Source organism: Chinchilla lanigera, unplaced genomic scaffold (genome assembly GCF_000276665.1).
Source record: "Chinchilla lanigera isolate Chin_1 unplaced genomic scaffold, ChiLan1.0 scaffold00088, whole genome shotgun sequence".
NCBI lineage: Eukaryota > Metazoa > Chordata > Mammalia > Rodentia > Chinchillidae > Chinchilla > Chinchilla lanigera.
Window position 1 is genome coordinate 1,456,910 of NW_004955489.1, and position 13,922 is coordinate 1,470,831.

At 44.8% G+C, this 13,922-nt stretch overlaps 1 protein-coding gene across 3 annotated transcripts in view; it reads left to right on the plus strand.

Moving 5' to 3' along the window:
• The window catches only part of Kcnh1 (potassium channel, voltage gated eag related subfamily H, member 1), a 373,266-nt gene that overhangs the window by 280,295 nt on the left and 79,049 nt on the right, over positions 1–13,922 (plus strand). For all 3 annotated transcript variants that reach the window (XM_005404511.1, XM_005404512.1, XM_013504482.1), the window contains one exon: positions 11,553–11,749. In XM_005404511.1, the coding sequence (XP_005404568.1) occupies positions 11,553–11,749 (197 nt within the window). The remainder of the gene's footprint in view (positions 1–11,552; positions 11,750–13,922) is intronic.

Here is a 13,922-nt window from a genome sequence, read left to right on the forward strand (position 1 = left end):
CTCATAAATTTAGTATCCAGACAGAGACATTGGTTGAACCATAATGTTCAGTCAGGGCTGTTGCTACTCTTTAAAGTTATATTGGCATAAAAATGTTTCAAATGTAGTTTTAAATGTGGAGCAGAATGCATAACTATATATAGTAACCTCAGCTACATAAACATGCATCTATACATTGAAGGAAGTTGGAAAATGTACCAAAATATAAAACTAAAGTTTTCAGAATGGTAACCTCGCTGGGTGTGGTGGTGCACACCTGTAATCCCAGTACTCGGGAGGCTGAGGCAGGAGGATCATTGCAACTTTGAGACAAGCCTGGGCTACAAAATGAGCTCAAGGCCAGTCTGAACAGAATACTGAGACCCTATCTCAAAAAGACCAAAAAAAAAAAAAAAAAAAAAAGGTAACCTTAAGAGTGATTTTTATTTCCTATTTTTAAATGCTTCAATTTTCTGTAATGAACTTGTATTCTTTTATGAACAACTCGAAGGAGAGAAATAAAGTTAATTTTCAGTTGTCATTTGTAGGGATCTTGGAAGGGTTTCACCTGCTCTCAGTGAAAGGCTTGCGACCTGTTTGCTTGGTAGAGATACACTTGGCGAGTTTAGTTTTATCTGATTGCATTTGTGAAGAACAGGAAGCTGTCAAATCGCCATTCGTGTCAGCATTTCCTCGTGAGCCCCGTTGGGGCGGGGACCACAGCCTTTTGCTTGTGCTCAGCATGGCGCCACAGGGAGCACTGGTGATTCATGTTTTGAGCGATTTTTTAATTTGAGCATTTGTATCATGGAGTAATTTCTAATGTACGTTATTTTTATTTCTTCTCTTTAAATTTGCCTGCAAGCTTTAAGCTTAGCATTAAGCTGAATAATAGAGAATTATAGGAGTAGTTCTGTGCAGGTCAGCAAATTCCTTCTTCAGGCTGACGTAGTCCTTACACTTGGACTGTGGGCCAGGCCTTTTCTTGGGGTCATCTAGTTAAGGATGGTCAGGTCTTCCATATCCTGGCCCACCTAACATTGCATTACCAAAGCGATATATTTATCGATTTGTTTGTTCTGTAAACATGTGAAGGACTGCATGATGTTAGAGACTGGACACAACAACAGTGAACCAGACAGACCTACCATGGACCTGACATTCTCACTGCAGAGAAATACAAGTTAATACATGTTTTATACTATAGGGCCAAGAGCTACAATAGGATTAAGAACAGAATGCTGTGGGAGTTTGTATGACAGACATGGAATCCAAACCATCTATGAGAAGTCAAGGAAGACTTCCTGGCAGAGGTGGATCCAGCAGCACAGCTGTGCCTGTGGGTGGCTGGTATTAGAGAGAGGGGTTAGAGAGTGAGTGCTCCAAGCAGAAGGCACAGTGTCTGCAAAGACATGGGAGACACGCCTGGGAATGGAAAGGGGTGCAGTGTACCTGGGCCCTCAGGGGAGGTGCATCAAGAAGAGCAGGGCCTTGGGTCCATCTAAGGGACAGGGCTGAGCACAGCGGGAGCTGGTGGAGAGCTTAAAACAGCATGGCATAATTGCATCTGTATTTAAGAAATCATCCTGGCAGCTGGGAAACCAAGATTAGAGGCAGAGAGACTGACCAGAAGACACTGAGAGACGAGAGTGACCTGACCTGACTTAACATCTGTGGAAATAGCAAAAATAGACAGAGCCAGAGATATTTAATAGATAAAATCAGCAGAACTTGGTCATTTATTGCACATGGAGAGGAATAAGAGGGAAGAGTCTGGAATGGCTGTAACAACCTCAGTGGGCAGCATTGGAAATGGGCAGGTTGGTGTGGGAGACCAGGCCCGCAGTCAGATCTGTGAGTCTGAGCTGAGTGAGTGTCCAGGGAGAGATTCTGGACTCACAAGAGACACTGAAGCTGCAAGTTAGATCTAGGGTCAGTGTGATCCAGGGGGCAATGAAAACCAAGGGAGAGGCTGAGGACACTTAAGGAGAAAGAGGAGGGTAGGAAGGAACAAGATCTAGAGCAAAGCTCCGGCAGTGCCAGTTTCTGAGACATGTATAGGCACCTGAGCGGGAATGCCAGAGGAGGGAGACAGAGCAGGAGAGCAGGGGATCACAGGAGGCGAGATGGCAAGGGCTGGCAATGGGCATGCAAGGAGTACTTCACTAAACAGAAGATGGCGTAAGTTGTTAAACACATCAGTATTTATATTGAGTAAGAAAGAATATTTCCAATAAACTGTGACATCTCATTGATTTCAGATACATAACAACTTAGAGATTTTTAAAAATTGCTAAATCACACAAGTATATACTAGGATCCGACAGCTACAATATGTTGAGGACTAAAGAGTATCATTTAGATGAATCAACGAAGGCGCTGTGATTGACTGTGGCGAGTGCAGTGTTAGTGTGGTAAGAAGGAGACGAACAAAAGTGGGGTAGCTTGAGAGGTGAAGAGCACGGGTGTTGAGTTCGTTGAGCTTCGTAAACTGCCTAGCTCGCTCCTGAGTTCTGAACAAAAAGAGGGAAAATCAGACAGCTATGGATCAAACACCCTTTCCAGGTAGACCTAATAGTATAGAATGTGCCTCACATGTGTATAAGAATTACCAGTGTTGAGCCCCAGAGCTACATACGCTTTTTGGTGTGACCAGCTCAAGCTTCCCCTGTGATTCCGCCCAAAAGCCTTAGAGCATGGAGGGACAGAAAGCAGGTGCTTCCTGCAGGCGGTGCATTCCGAGGAGAGAGCCAGGGCCCAACCCACACAGGCAGGCATGTGTTCATCTTCCACACCCATTTCTCTGGTGCAGGGAGGAGAGGTTAAGAGCATGATGCCACTAGAGCTGCCTTCGCATGAAAACAAACGGCTGCAGTGGGGACTAGTTATTCAAATTGCTACTCTTGACAATAAGAATGTGAAGTTAGTGTAGATAAGACTACCAAGACATTTAGCTGGTAAAGAACTGTGAATGAAGCCTAAGCCAGGTCTCTTCATTCCCAGGTATCCAGCTCTTTGACTTGGTAGGAAGAATCGTCTGTGTCTTTTGTGGGTAGCTAAGTTTTTCTGCCTCACCATAGAAGGCGAGCTCCATTCTCATCTTCTCTGAAACGTCTGCAGTCCTGACCAGCCTGAGCGCCCACCATACGTCGGCACTACACTTTTGTTGTTTTGTACATCACTGTTACAGATGTATGTGTTTGCCTCCTTGCATTGTAACGCTCTTGAGCACAAAGCGATGGCGTATTATTCCACCTTATCCCCCTAAATTGCCGCATGCAGTCTGATCTGTACTCGGTGAGGCCGACTCTTTGGACTATATTGCACTGCATACAGAAATGGTGAGACATAACCCCACCTTTAGATACTTTAATCTCAGAACTACTTGGGCAGGACAGAGTCAGATGCAATTGAGACCTGGCCTAGAACCTCACAGGTCCTTGTGTGGGTGTCACTGGCCACACAGGTAGCTGGCAGTCTCCAGTGTTCCATCTCTAAGATAGAGATGGTTTGTAGAAGAGCATATGGGTATTGCTTTTCTTTGTGCCAGCCTCAGAAGAGAACAAATGTTTTTGAGCTTCTCTGAGCTCTTCTACAAAACCTAGAATGTGATCAAATTGTTCTAAAGTTAATGGCCTCTGGAGTGGGCAGAAATGTAGGCCTAGCCCTGGAGCCAAGACATCCTCAGTATTTCCAGTCCCCACTTTTTCATTGGCCTAGAAACCCAGTTAAAACCTGTTGGCAAAACCTTCAACACCATAACACAGTCAGCTAGGCCCTAGCACCTGGGCCTGAGGCTTTATTTCTGTGAGAATATTTTCGCCAACTCAGGAATTTTCACCAGTTCGGGCAGGCAGGCAAGCCAGTGAGACCGCCACTGTGTCTGTGCGCATGTGATGCATGTTCTTGCACCTCTAAGCTATAGCATCTGACACGGAGGCCACAGACTGACAGCCGCACTTATTTTTGCAGTAAGGATAAGAAGGGCTTTGTAGCTTTGAGACAAATAAGAGAAGGCAACGTTTACAAGATTTGAAAACTGCTTGTGTGCTGTCCTCTGTGAGCCCAGGTCACCCAAGGGAAATAGCTCTAAATACACGCAGAAGAGTTATATATTGACTATTCCAAAGTGGACCCCTAGGCTGGGCTGCAGCATCTTGGGGTAAGGCACATAGTGGGTGCTTAGAGCAGGGCACACAGGGTCCTCTGCACCCTAACTTTCTGGTCACAATCAGGAATGGGCTGGGAAACAGGTAGGTGTTCCCACCATGTTCATCCTAAGTACCTGGGCCTTTGCTCAAATGTGCTTCCAGAGCCTTCATCAGCATGTTACCACTGCGTCCCTCTGATGTGTGGAAGCCCATGCTTTCTTCCTGGAGCAGGTGAGGAAGGCACCTTGTGTGTACAGCTCCCCTGCAGGGCTCAGCACACCATTCCCTCCAGCTGGACTGTAGATTCCTGAATTGGCTAGGGGATGGTTTCGGCGGCTCCCCCAAAGCCTGAAATTATGGAAGCTTAGACAAGATCAAAGCTCAGTCTGTCTCCTGAGCAACCCCGGTGCGGGAGGGCTGGCATGGCAGGCTCACAGCGTTAGACAGCCCCGTTCTGGTGTGCTGCTTCACCCTCAGTAGATGTTGCTCTTGGCCTTTGGTCCAAGAGAGCTCACATCTTTCTTCCTCCCAGCAGGGAGGAGGGAAAGAGGAAGAAGGAAAGACCATGTTCCTTCTCCACAAGGATGTGACCTAGAGTTGCACATGTCCCTATAACTGGAACTTGGATAGATGAACACCTTCATGGAGTCTTTATTGTGGTCGTCTTGGTGCCCACCTAAAAGTCATGGTTCCATCACCATAAGAGGAGAAAACTGATTTGGGAAACCAGCTGGAAGCTTAGGCTATTGCTCCTGAAGGTCAGAGCTCTGTCTCTAACTTATACTTATTTCCGTGGCCTAGCTTAGTGCCCATCCAAGGCAGGTCTGGTTGAGTCCTGATCGAAGGAGAAAGCTGCTTGAGGGAGAAGACTCGAAGGACAGCTCACCTGGAGCACTATTAGCCTCTCCCAGGATAGAGGCCACACAGCAGTGTAGGAAGAGCTTATAAGGTCACAGGCAACCACTTTCTGAACTCACTTTCTTCTCTTAGTGGATTGATGATTCCTGTCAAATTTGCTTCTCTGAACTGTAAGGAAGATTTGTCTTCCACAGTGGCTGCTACTTACTGAGCACCATGTTCCAAGCACAGTGCTGGCTGCTTTGTTCAGATTGTTCATGTGAACCTTACAACAGCACCAAAGTGGATAATGTTATCCACATTTTATAATGGAGGAAACTGAGGCTGCAAACGTCTTACTAGGATGCCCAGTTATTTATGCATTCAACCACCACTGACTTCCTGCCACGTGCCAGAGGTGCACAGTTCTGAGAGTGGGAAGTTGACATTTTCAGGGGAAATGTACAGTGATGAGGGTGCCCTACTAAGGAGCTTCTCTAGCCAAGGGCTGGGGCAGAGGCTGGGGTATATTTCAGGGGATGCACAGGAGTGTGCATGTCCGTGCTGGGAAGACCTGAAGAGAAAGGGGAGCCAGACTCCTCACAAGAACTCTAAGTATCCAGAGGAGAGACTGGTAGAGGCCAGTGCAGCCTCCCAACAGAATGGACCTGGTCTAATAGCCAGCTTGTCTGGCCCTGAAACTCATCGTGAGAGAATGGAAGATCAAGCAGAGCAGGGCTGGGGAGGAAACACTTGGACATGTTCTCTTTGTGTCTTAGACAGGCTCTGAGAACTGCTACCGAGAGGACTGGATTTAATGTATCTGGCATATATGGTGAGTCCAGGTGGCATAGGAACTGTCCATGTCCTCGTCATTGTCCTCCTGTCCTCTGATCAGTGAGTGTGCACACATTCTGATCGGGTGCTTGCAAATGTAAATCCAGCCCACTTGCTATGTCTCATCAGCAAAATTCTTCCCAGGGCCTCTTCCTTGGGGCCTATCTTGACTGCCAGGATCTCTGAAGTTGCATTTCAGCGTCTCCAGGAAGGGAGAGGAAAGGCCCCCTTGTCCCTAATGGCTTGAGAACAAAGGACTTGCTAATATCCTGGGATGAGGAGTAAGAAGGGGAGTGGCAAAGAATAACAGTCCTCCATGTACCTTGTTTCCAGTACCCTTCTCTGCACTGCTTCCCCCCAAAAACCCTGCTGAAAGAATGGATCCAGACCTTTAAACAGCTACACAGATGCAAAGTGGGCAATAGAGAATTGCTGTGTAGCTGTTTAAAGGCCCACTGTTTGTACCCATTGCAGCAGTGACGATCGGGGAAGACAGCTGTGTGTCCTGGGAGTGGGATGATTCATTATGACAGAGAGTTTTGCCTGGAGTTTTAATTTGACTACCTTTCCTTGTGGTCACCCCCTTTCTTTCCCTAGCATAAAACACCCACTTAGAATGTTAGTGTTTTAGAGACTCAGAATGTTAGATTTTAACGTTCTGCACTCTGCCTCAGTGTAATAAATAAATCAATAATGCTGATTGCTGTAAGCAGTTGGAAATCCTGAGTGCATTGGGATACCTTGTGTTCTTGAGTGAGTGATCATTTCCACTAGCAAATAAGAGGGGGATGCATGTGGAGGGCTTGTCCTAGCTTCTGATTCTCAGTTCTGACCTGGGAAGTCATTATTCCCAGCAACGTATATAACTTTTGAACAGCCTGCCACTTGCTCTACATCCTTCCTTTTGACAATTTTCTGAAGTTTCGTGTGTCATAAAAAACATTTCTCACTTGCCAGAGTAGTCTGGGGTTCATTTTGAATCTGACAGGCCTTTCAACACCACATTCTTTAGTCTCGCTGATAGATAATTCCTAATAAAAGTGCTGCCTCAACAGGAAGTAAGATTGTATGATTTTCAATTTGGGTTGAAAAATCAAATCCAAGTTATGGCAAACACTGAAGTTCCCAGACCTTATGGATTAATTGTGACTATCTTACCATGAAATATTTTTGTTGTAGGTGCTCCCCTCCATTTATTGTTTGTCAAAAACTTTTGATCAGAAATATTTTTTTACCACAAGAATGCTGTCATTTCTAAAGCAGCCATTTATCCATCGGTGTATAATGACTACAGTATGACTGCCATTTGTCTTATGCGATAGATATGCCCCTGAAGAGTTATTTATAAACTGAGCTTTTACATCTAATTTATCTGTTAAGTGCAAATGAAGAGCTATTATTTTACTTTATGGTTTCTTCTAGAATTAGAAAAACTATTCCCAAATGCATTTAAGAAATATAATGCTCATATATTGTGCCTTCTTTACATGAGGTAATTTTGCTAAGAATTAGGAAGAATCACCAATGGGCTTCTGCTCTCAACAGTTTTAGTTTAATTACCTTACCTTCCAGCCTAATAGGAGATGGCAGGTTTTGTAACTACAGTACATTTCTCTTGTCTTATTCTCTCAGGGAAGGATGTGAGGTGCCAGCTCAGAGCTGGGCTGATTTATGATATTCTGCTGGACTATTCAGTAATCTCTTAGGTAATTTCTCATGAGCTTCTCAGCCTAGAGCTTCATGATTCTGTGTATTTTGGTTTTCTTTTGCTGTTTAGTGAACCCTAACTGTGGCAGTTTAAGAAATGTGCTATTGTCTCTTACCGTTTTATGGGTTGAATAGCTCAGCTGCTTAGTTCTCTCTTGGGCTTCTCACACAGGGTTGCAGCCCAATGGTGGGTAGGGCTCCAGTCATCTGAAGGCTTCACTGGGTGGACCAAGGAGATGACTGATGGACATGACTAGAGTTGAAGCTGATGGAGCTGCGAGCTCAGTTGACCTGTGAACCAGAGAAGTTACGTGTGGCTCCTTGTCTGGCTTGTGCTTCTCATGTGTTCATTGGATTCATGAGGGAAGGTTCCCAGGATAAGTGTTTTGAGAGACCAAGGCAGAGGGCACAAGGCTTCTCACTACTTTGGTTCTAAATCTCAGAAAATCATTTTTGCCAGATTCTGTTGATCAAATCACTATGGTCAGCCCTTATTTAAGGGGAAGGGAATTATGCTTCACCTATTGATGAGTTGCAGCATGCAGTGGGGAAAGGAATGGATGGTGTCTGTTTTTAAACTATCCATTGTGCTATTTCAGAAGATGAGCATCATGTAGAGGAGTAAGACTTCATAAATATGAAACACACATAAGTCATTGTGGGCAGTGTTGGAAGATTACAGATGCTTAATACATGCAAATAAGGTGGCCAGCCCTGCAGGTTAGATATCAGTGCTAGAGAGTACCCATTGAATTAGCCTGTTTCCATGGCAGCCAGTTAGCCTCCCACAGAGAGAAATGTGCGCACACACTGACCCCAGCCCTCACTTAGCCAACCCATATTACAGATGTTTGAAAAGGAAACTTGGTAAGGGAATCTGAGTAGCATAGTGTCAAAGACATGTTTAGCTAGAAGCTATCCCAAGCATGTGTTCTACTTACATGAAGTCAATAAAACTGACTTTATGTTAGAACCCTAAACAGATGAGAACTGTAATGTGCCCAGTCCCTTTGGTTTTTGCACACCTTTTTTTTTTTTTTTGTTTTTTTTTGGTTTTTCTCCGGTACCGGGAACTGAACTCACGACCTTGCGCTTGCCAGGCAGGCGCTTTTGCCGCTGAGCTAAATCCCCAGCCCCTTTGTGCACCTTTTGGAGGTATGTAGAAAAGGCTGTGTCACTAGAATATCTTACGTACTTAGAATAGATACAGTTTGGTGCTTGGGAAAAAGTCAAGTTTGTCCATATGCTTGAAAATGTAATTGTCTCTTTAGCTTTAATCAGGAAAATAGCTGTCCTGTTAATTGCATGAGCCACAGGTACGTGGATTCTAGCTGTGGAGCTTAGCTGACCTGGACACATAGACAGCTTCTTCAGAATATATTAGTTTCCACTCTTTGTAGCATTTTTTTTTTTCCTGTGTATACACCTCTCTGGCTCCCTGGGGATGCAAATTTGTGTTTATCTGTGCTGAAAATTTAGAGGCAAGATAAACATTTGAAGTTATTTATAACCAGAGATTGTGCCAGGAATAAATTAGGCTTTGCCTTAGACATACATGAAAATATTGGATGATCACTGAGAAAGGTAGGGAGACTATCCCTAGGTATGAAAAGTAGACTTTGAGAGGCAAGTTATATAAGCTGTCCCAGCATATGGGTATGTGGGTCTAGTGCTTGTCCTAGTTTGAGCTTCCATAACAAAGTGCTATAGATTATACATTATCTTAGGCATGTTCTCATCACTGAGATGCAATATCTGACACCCAAAACTTAACAGAAGAGAGGTTTATTTGTCTGATGATTTAGAAGTTCCAGTCCATGTTTGATAGGCTCACACATAGTAATGGCATGGTGGAAGGGCCTGGGTGGAAGAAAGATGGCAGTCCAGAGCAGAGAGAGAAGGGAGAAAGCAGGAGGGTGATATAACTTTCCAGGTCATGCCCTCAGTGACTGCCTCCCGGCAGTGAGTCGGAAGCAGGCCCCATGGGCAGTCCTCTTCTGAAAGTCCTACTGTGAGCACATGAGGCTGTTGGTGGCTTCTGTATATAAACTGTAGCACACAGAAACAACAGAAAAGTCTTTTTCCCAGTTGTAGAGACTGGAGGTTCAAGATCATGGTGCCAGCATGGCCAGCTTCTGATGAAAGCCTTCTTCCGCCGTGTGGACCGCCTTCTTTTTGCTGCGCTCCCACATGGCAGAAAGTACACAGAGAGCGCTTTGAGTCCCCTTGTTGAGGACACTGAGCGCTCCACCCTTGTGTCTTAATCACTTCCCAAAGGTTCTGCCTTCTGACACTGTTACACTGCGTGTAAGGATTTCAGAATTAGAATGGAGGGGATGGAGTTCAGTTTGTAACATGGCTATTTTGACTTATTAAATGTACTTGGGGAATGCTCGAGATAGGAGATCTGGAAGATGCTGTTGTATAGGGCTTATACTTTTATGCTACTGAGAAGGCATTTGATAAGGGTAAGATGTATGGTTTAAGAAACGCACAGGACAGGGGAAGGGAGCACCATACAAATAAAAACCTGAGGGCGACAGACAAATATGGGAGGGGCTGGAGCCCACACTTGCCTGACTCCTGGATCATCACAGACTGGGGCAGCTATCTCTGTTTTCAGCTCCCCGGTGAAGAGTCCACCTTACACCCTACCCACTAGCAGCCTAAGCTCTCACCTCTCAGGTAGTCACACTGGTATAGACCTATAGCCCTCTTTCTCTCTTTTCTCTTCTGCAAATGTTGATTGTGTTCTGACAATGGTACTATTTATGTAGAATCATGTGCTTACTTGTTGGGAGACTATAATGGATTGACAACTGGTGGTCAACTTATAACTCCCAGCTGAGCTGAGTAAGCATGGTGCTGGGTGTAGGAGGCCACCTAAGGATTGTTGCAAGCAGCATAGGAGGCAGAACTGGAGAAGAAGAAGTAAGGCTGTTGGGAGCTGGTAGAAGCTGTTGGGAGCTGTTGGTTCTCTTGGAGGAGCTCGTTATGCTGGCTTTCCTGATGAACTTGGCTGTTTTCATCCTCAGAGGAGCTCGGGACCTTGTTGGCACTGAGAATGGCTTTGGTTCACTTTGGGGGAGCTCTGGTCCTCACTTTGAGCATTGCTTCCTGGCTCTGGAGGGAAAGAAGGTGCACTGCCAGTCTCCTGGAGAAGCTTGCTGCATTGGCTTTCCTGAAGAGAACTCAGCTGTCTTCACCATTGGAGGAGCTTGAGACCTCACTGTTGCTGAGGATGGCTGTGGTACTTTTCAGGGAAGCGATGGTTCTTACTTTGCACATTGCTTCCTGGCTCCAGTACAGATCCCTCAGCCTGCTAGCACTGATCCTTCATACCACTGGCATAGACTTATTAGATTCTACCACTGACCTTTGGGCCTTCCCAGCACAGATCCGTGCAACAGGCCTGCATGAGATATTGTTATGGGCTCTAGTCCTCCATTTGGACTCGTGGGAGACACTGTTATGAGCTCTAGGTCTTCAGCTGGACCGTGCAGGACATTTCCATGAGATCCAGGCTGTCAGCTTGATTCCTTGGTCTACAGTGTGTGGACAAATTTCTTGCACTCTCTTGTATATGATTCTTTGGGTGACTATTATAAATAATGTTATAAAATGTGTCCTATATTATATTGTTCCCCTTGCAATATCCCCCAAAGCACTACAGAGACTTATAATAAACCAGTAAACAAACAAATAATATAATTACAGATTGTGATTAGTGTTATGGGAAAATGGAGGTGCAATAAAGAGTAACTAGGGATCCTTTTCAGTAAGGTAATTGGAATGACTCTTACAGGAGGTGACGTTACTGATTCCACATCCCCTGGTTAAACCTGAAAGTGTATTATGTGATATTTTGAAGTTTTTTAAATTACATGTTGCTAAGGTTCCAATTAAAATCCTTTCTTTCTTTTCTGAGCCCAAGCTGCAGAATATCAAATGGACAGTGGTTCTAGGGAGGAGAAGGAAGACAGCTGGGTGGCCAGACCCCTCCTACCTGACCCTTTCCTCCTGGTGACTTTCTCTCCTTAGGGAAAGGCGATGTGTTTGGAGATGTGTTCTGGAAGGAAGCCACCCTTGCCCAGTCCTGTGCCAACGTTAGGGCCTTGACCTACTGTGACCTGCATGTGATCAAACGGGATGCCCTGCAGAAAGTGCTGGAGTTCTACACCGCCTTCTCCCACTCCTTCTCCAGGAACCTGATTCTCACCTACAACTTGAGGAAGAGGGTGAGCTCACAGCTTAATTTTTTTTCTACAGTTTTCTTTTTCCTATACACTTTGGATAATTACTGGGGCCAAGAACATGCTAAGTCATTTCACCCTTTATTTGAGTAGCACTTTGTTCACTGCTTACTTTGCAGAGCTCTCTATAAGCTGGAGAACAGAGGTAATATTAGATTAAAAGAAGATCATTTTTGGTGCTGAAGGGATTTGTTCACATGTGTGTCTGGGGTCTTTGTCCTCGGCAATCTCTAGATCTTGTAGCTTTTAAAAGGATGAGTAAAACATAAAGAGTCTCATCAGTAAAACGGCTGCATGAAGCCACTGAACATAAACTGGTCTCCCTGGTGACTGGGACATGTGAGAGGTATGAGGCCATTAGCAGCCAGCTGGTGATGATAACTTTTTGAAAGATAAGCAGATACTTTAGTTGGGTACACAAAATTAAGAAGTCATGGGCTTTAGTTGTCTAGAAAATATTCCATATACAGTTGCGAACTTGTTAAGAAAGATGAATAGTTCAAGAGCAGGAAGATGTCTCATCTGAAGTTGGTTCTCTCACCCTCAAGTTACCAGAATGTCTGTCTCTACAAGGATTAAAATATTTGTCTTGCTCTCCTTGTTTTCGTGATTGATTTTCTTATACTATATCCATCTCTTTTGGCTAAAACAGTAAAATGGTAGCTCTGGATCTACAGGAATCACCTGGAAAGACTGTCATAAGAACCTTCCCCAGATACCCTCATCATCTTTCCCTTAAGCTGCTCCTATCTCAGGAGTCCTATTTCTATTTACATTGTCTAATTTGGGCCGGGGTTACAGGTTAGAAAGCTTGGCATCAGCATTAATATTGTTTCTCCCCCACAGCCATGTTACTCATCAGACCCTATTGGTCGCACCCAAGCTGTCCAATCTGAATTTGCACTTTGCTTTCCCCTCAGAGCCCAGACAGGGTTCTCAGCACACAGAAGCCCACATTGCAGACACTCCCAGTGCCCTGGCAGGACCTTGCAGCACCATACTTCCTCTTCATGACCACTCTACTAACCTTGAAAGTGAATCTGACCCTGTACAGGGTCAGGTCTGAGTACCTCAGCCCGGTTTATGTGGTTGTCCACATATGGCCCAAACCTAGCTGCCAAGCCCTAGTCTCAGCCACGTCTCCCCTCCCCCACCCTCGGCCTCCTGAACTGCCAGCATGAGGATCCACACCCTTTCAGAGCTCTGCATCTCCATGTGCCACTTCCTCAGCCTGGGATTCCTTCTTTCCTATGTGTGCAAACTCCAGCTAACCGATAAGACTCTGTGGAAGTGTTTATTTGTTCATCCATTAAACCTAGTTTTGTGCCAACTAAGCTGGACTAAAACAAGTAAAACCAAATGATAACAGTGATAACAAAGTTCCTTATCTGATAGAGAAGATCAACACCGAAAGGATAATTACGGTTCACCTAATAAAATGATTATGATTTACATGGGCTACTGGGGAAGAAGAAAGGAGGTAGCAGTTGCAGGGGAGAAAATATTGGGGGTGATGATCCAAGTCCAGAGGATGTGTTTGCCAGAGTGTTTGGAGGGACAGTTTGACCAGACTCCAGAGAAAGGAAACAGACTTTTATCTTCTAAATCCCTTATATAGGGTGTGAAATTCCTGTCATTGGGTTATCGTGATGATATGCTTCCACCTAATTTAAATCCCTAGAATTTTATTGCTTTGCAAATCCTTGCTTGGAGACCTAAGGGTGTAAGAGTTGTCATCCCTGGTGCATAACCAAGCATGGAGCACCTAGAATTTATAGATATGTGCGGAAGCAAGGAAAAAGAGGCGGGACCTCTGGACCTCAGTTTTCACTGTGTGAAATCCAAGGTTGCGGCTGAATGATTTTCATGGTTCTGTGGTTTGAAGCCTGCCCGTTTGGGTTCTAGTAGGGCATGGGCAGTGGTAAAGTTGCATCCAGTTCTTCCTGGCTTGTCTGTTGGCTGCGAATACAGAATGATTGCTGGTGATACATTTAGCCACGTAGGTTCTCTAAGCATCTATTTTTTGATTTATTCCTTCTTTCTGTGAAAGCAAGTTGATTGTAATCAGCTTTCAGTGTTTCTGGTAATACAGGTTGAAAAAATGTGCAGCTTAGATTATCTGGAGGAGTAATCATCATGGAATGATTATGATTTAAGT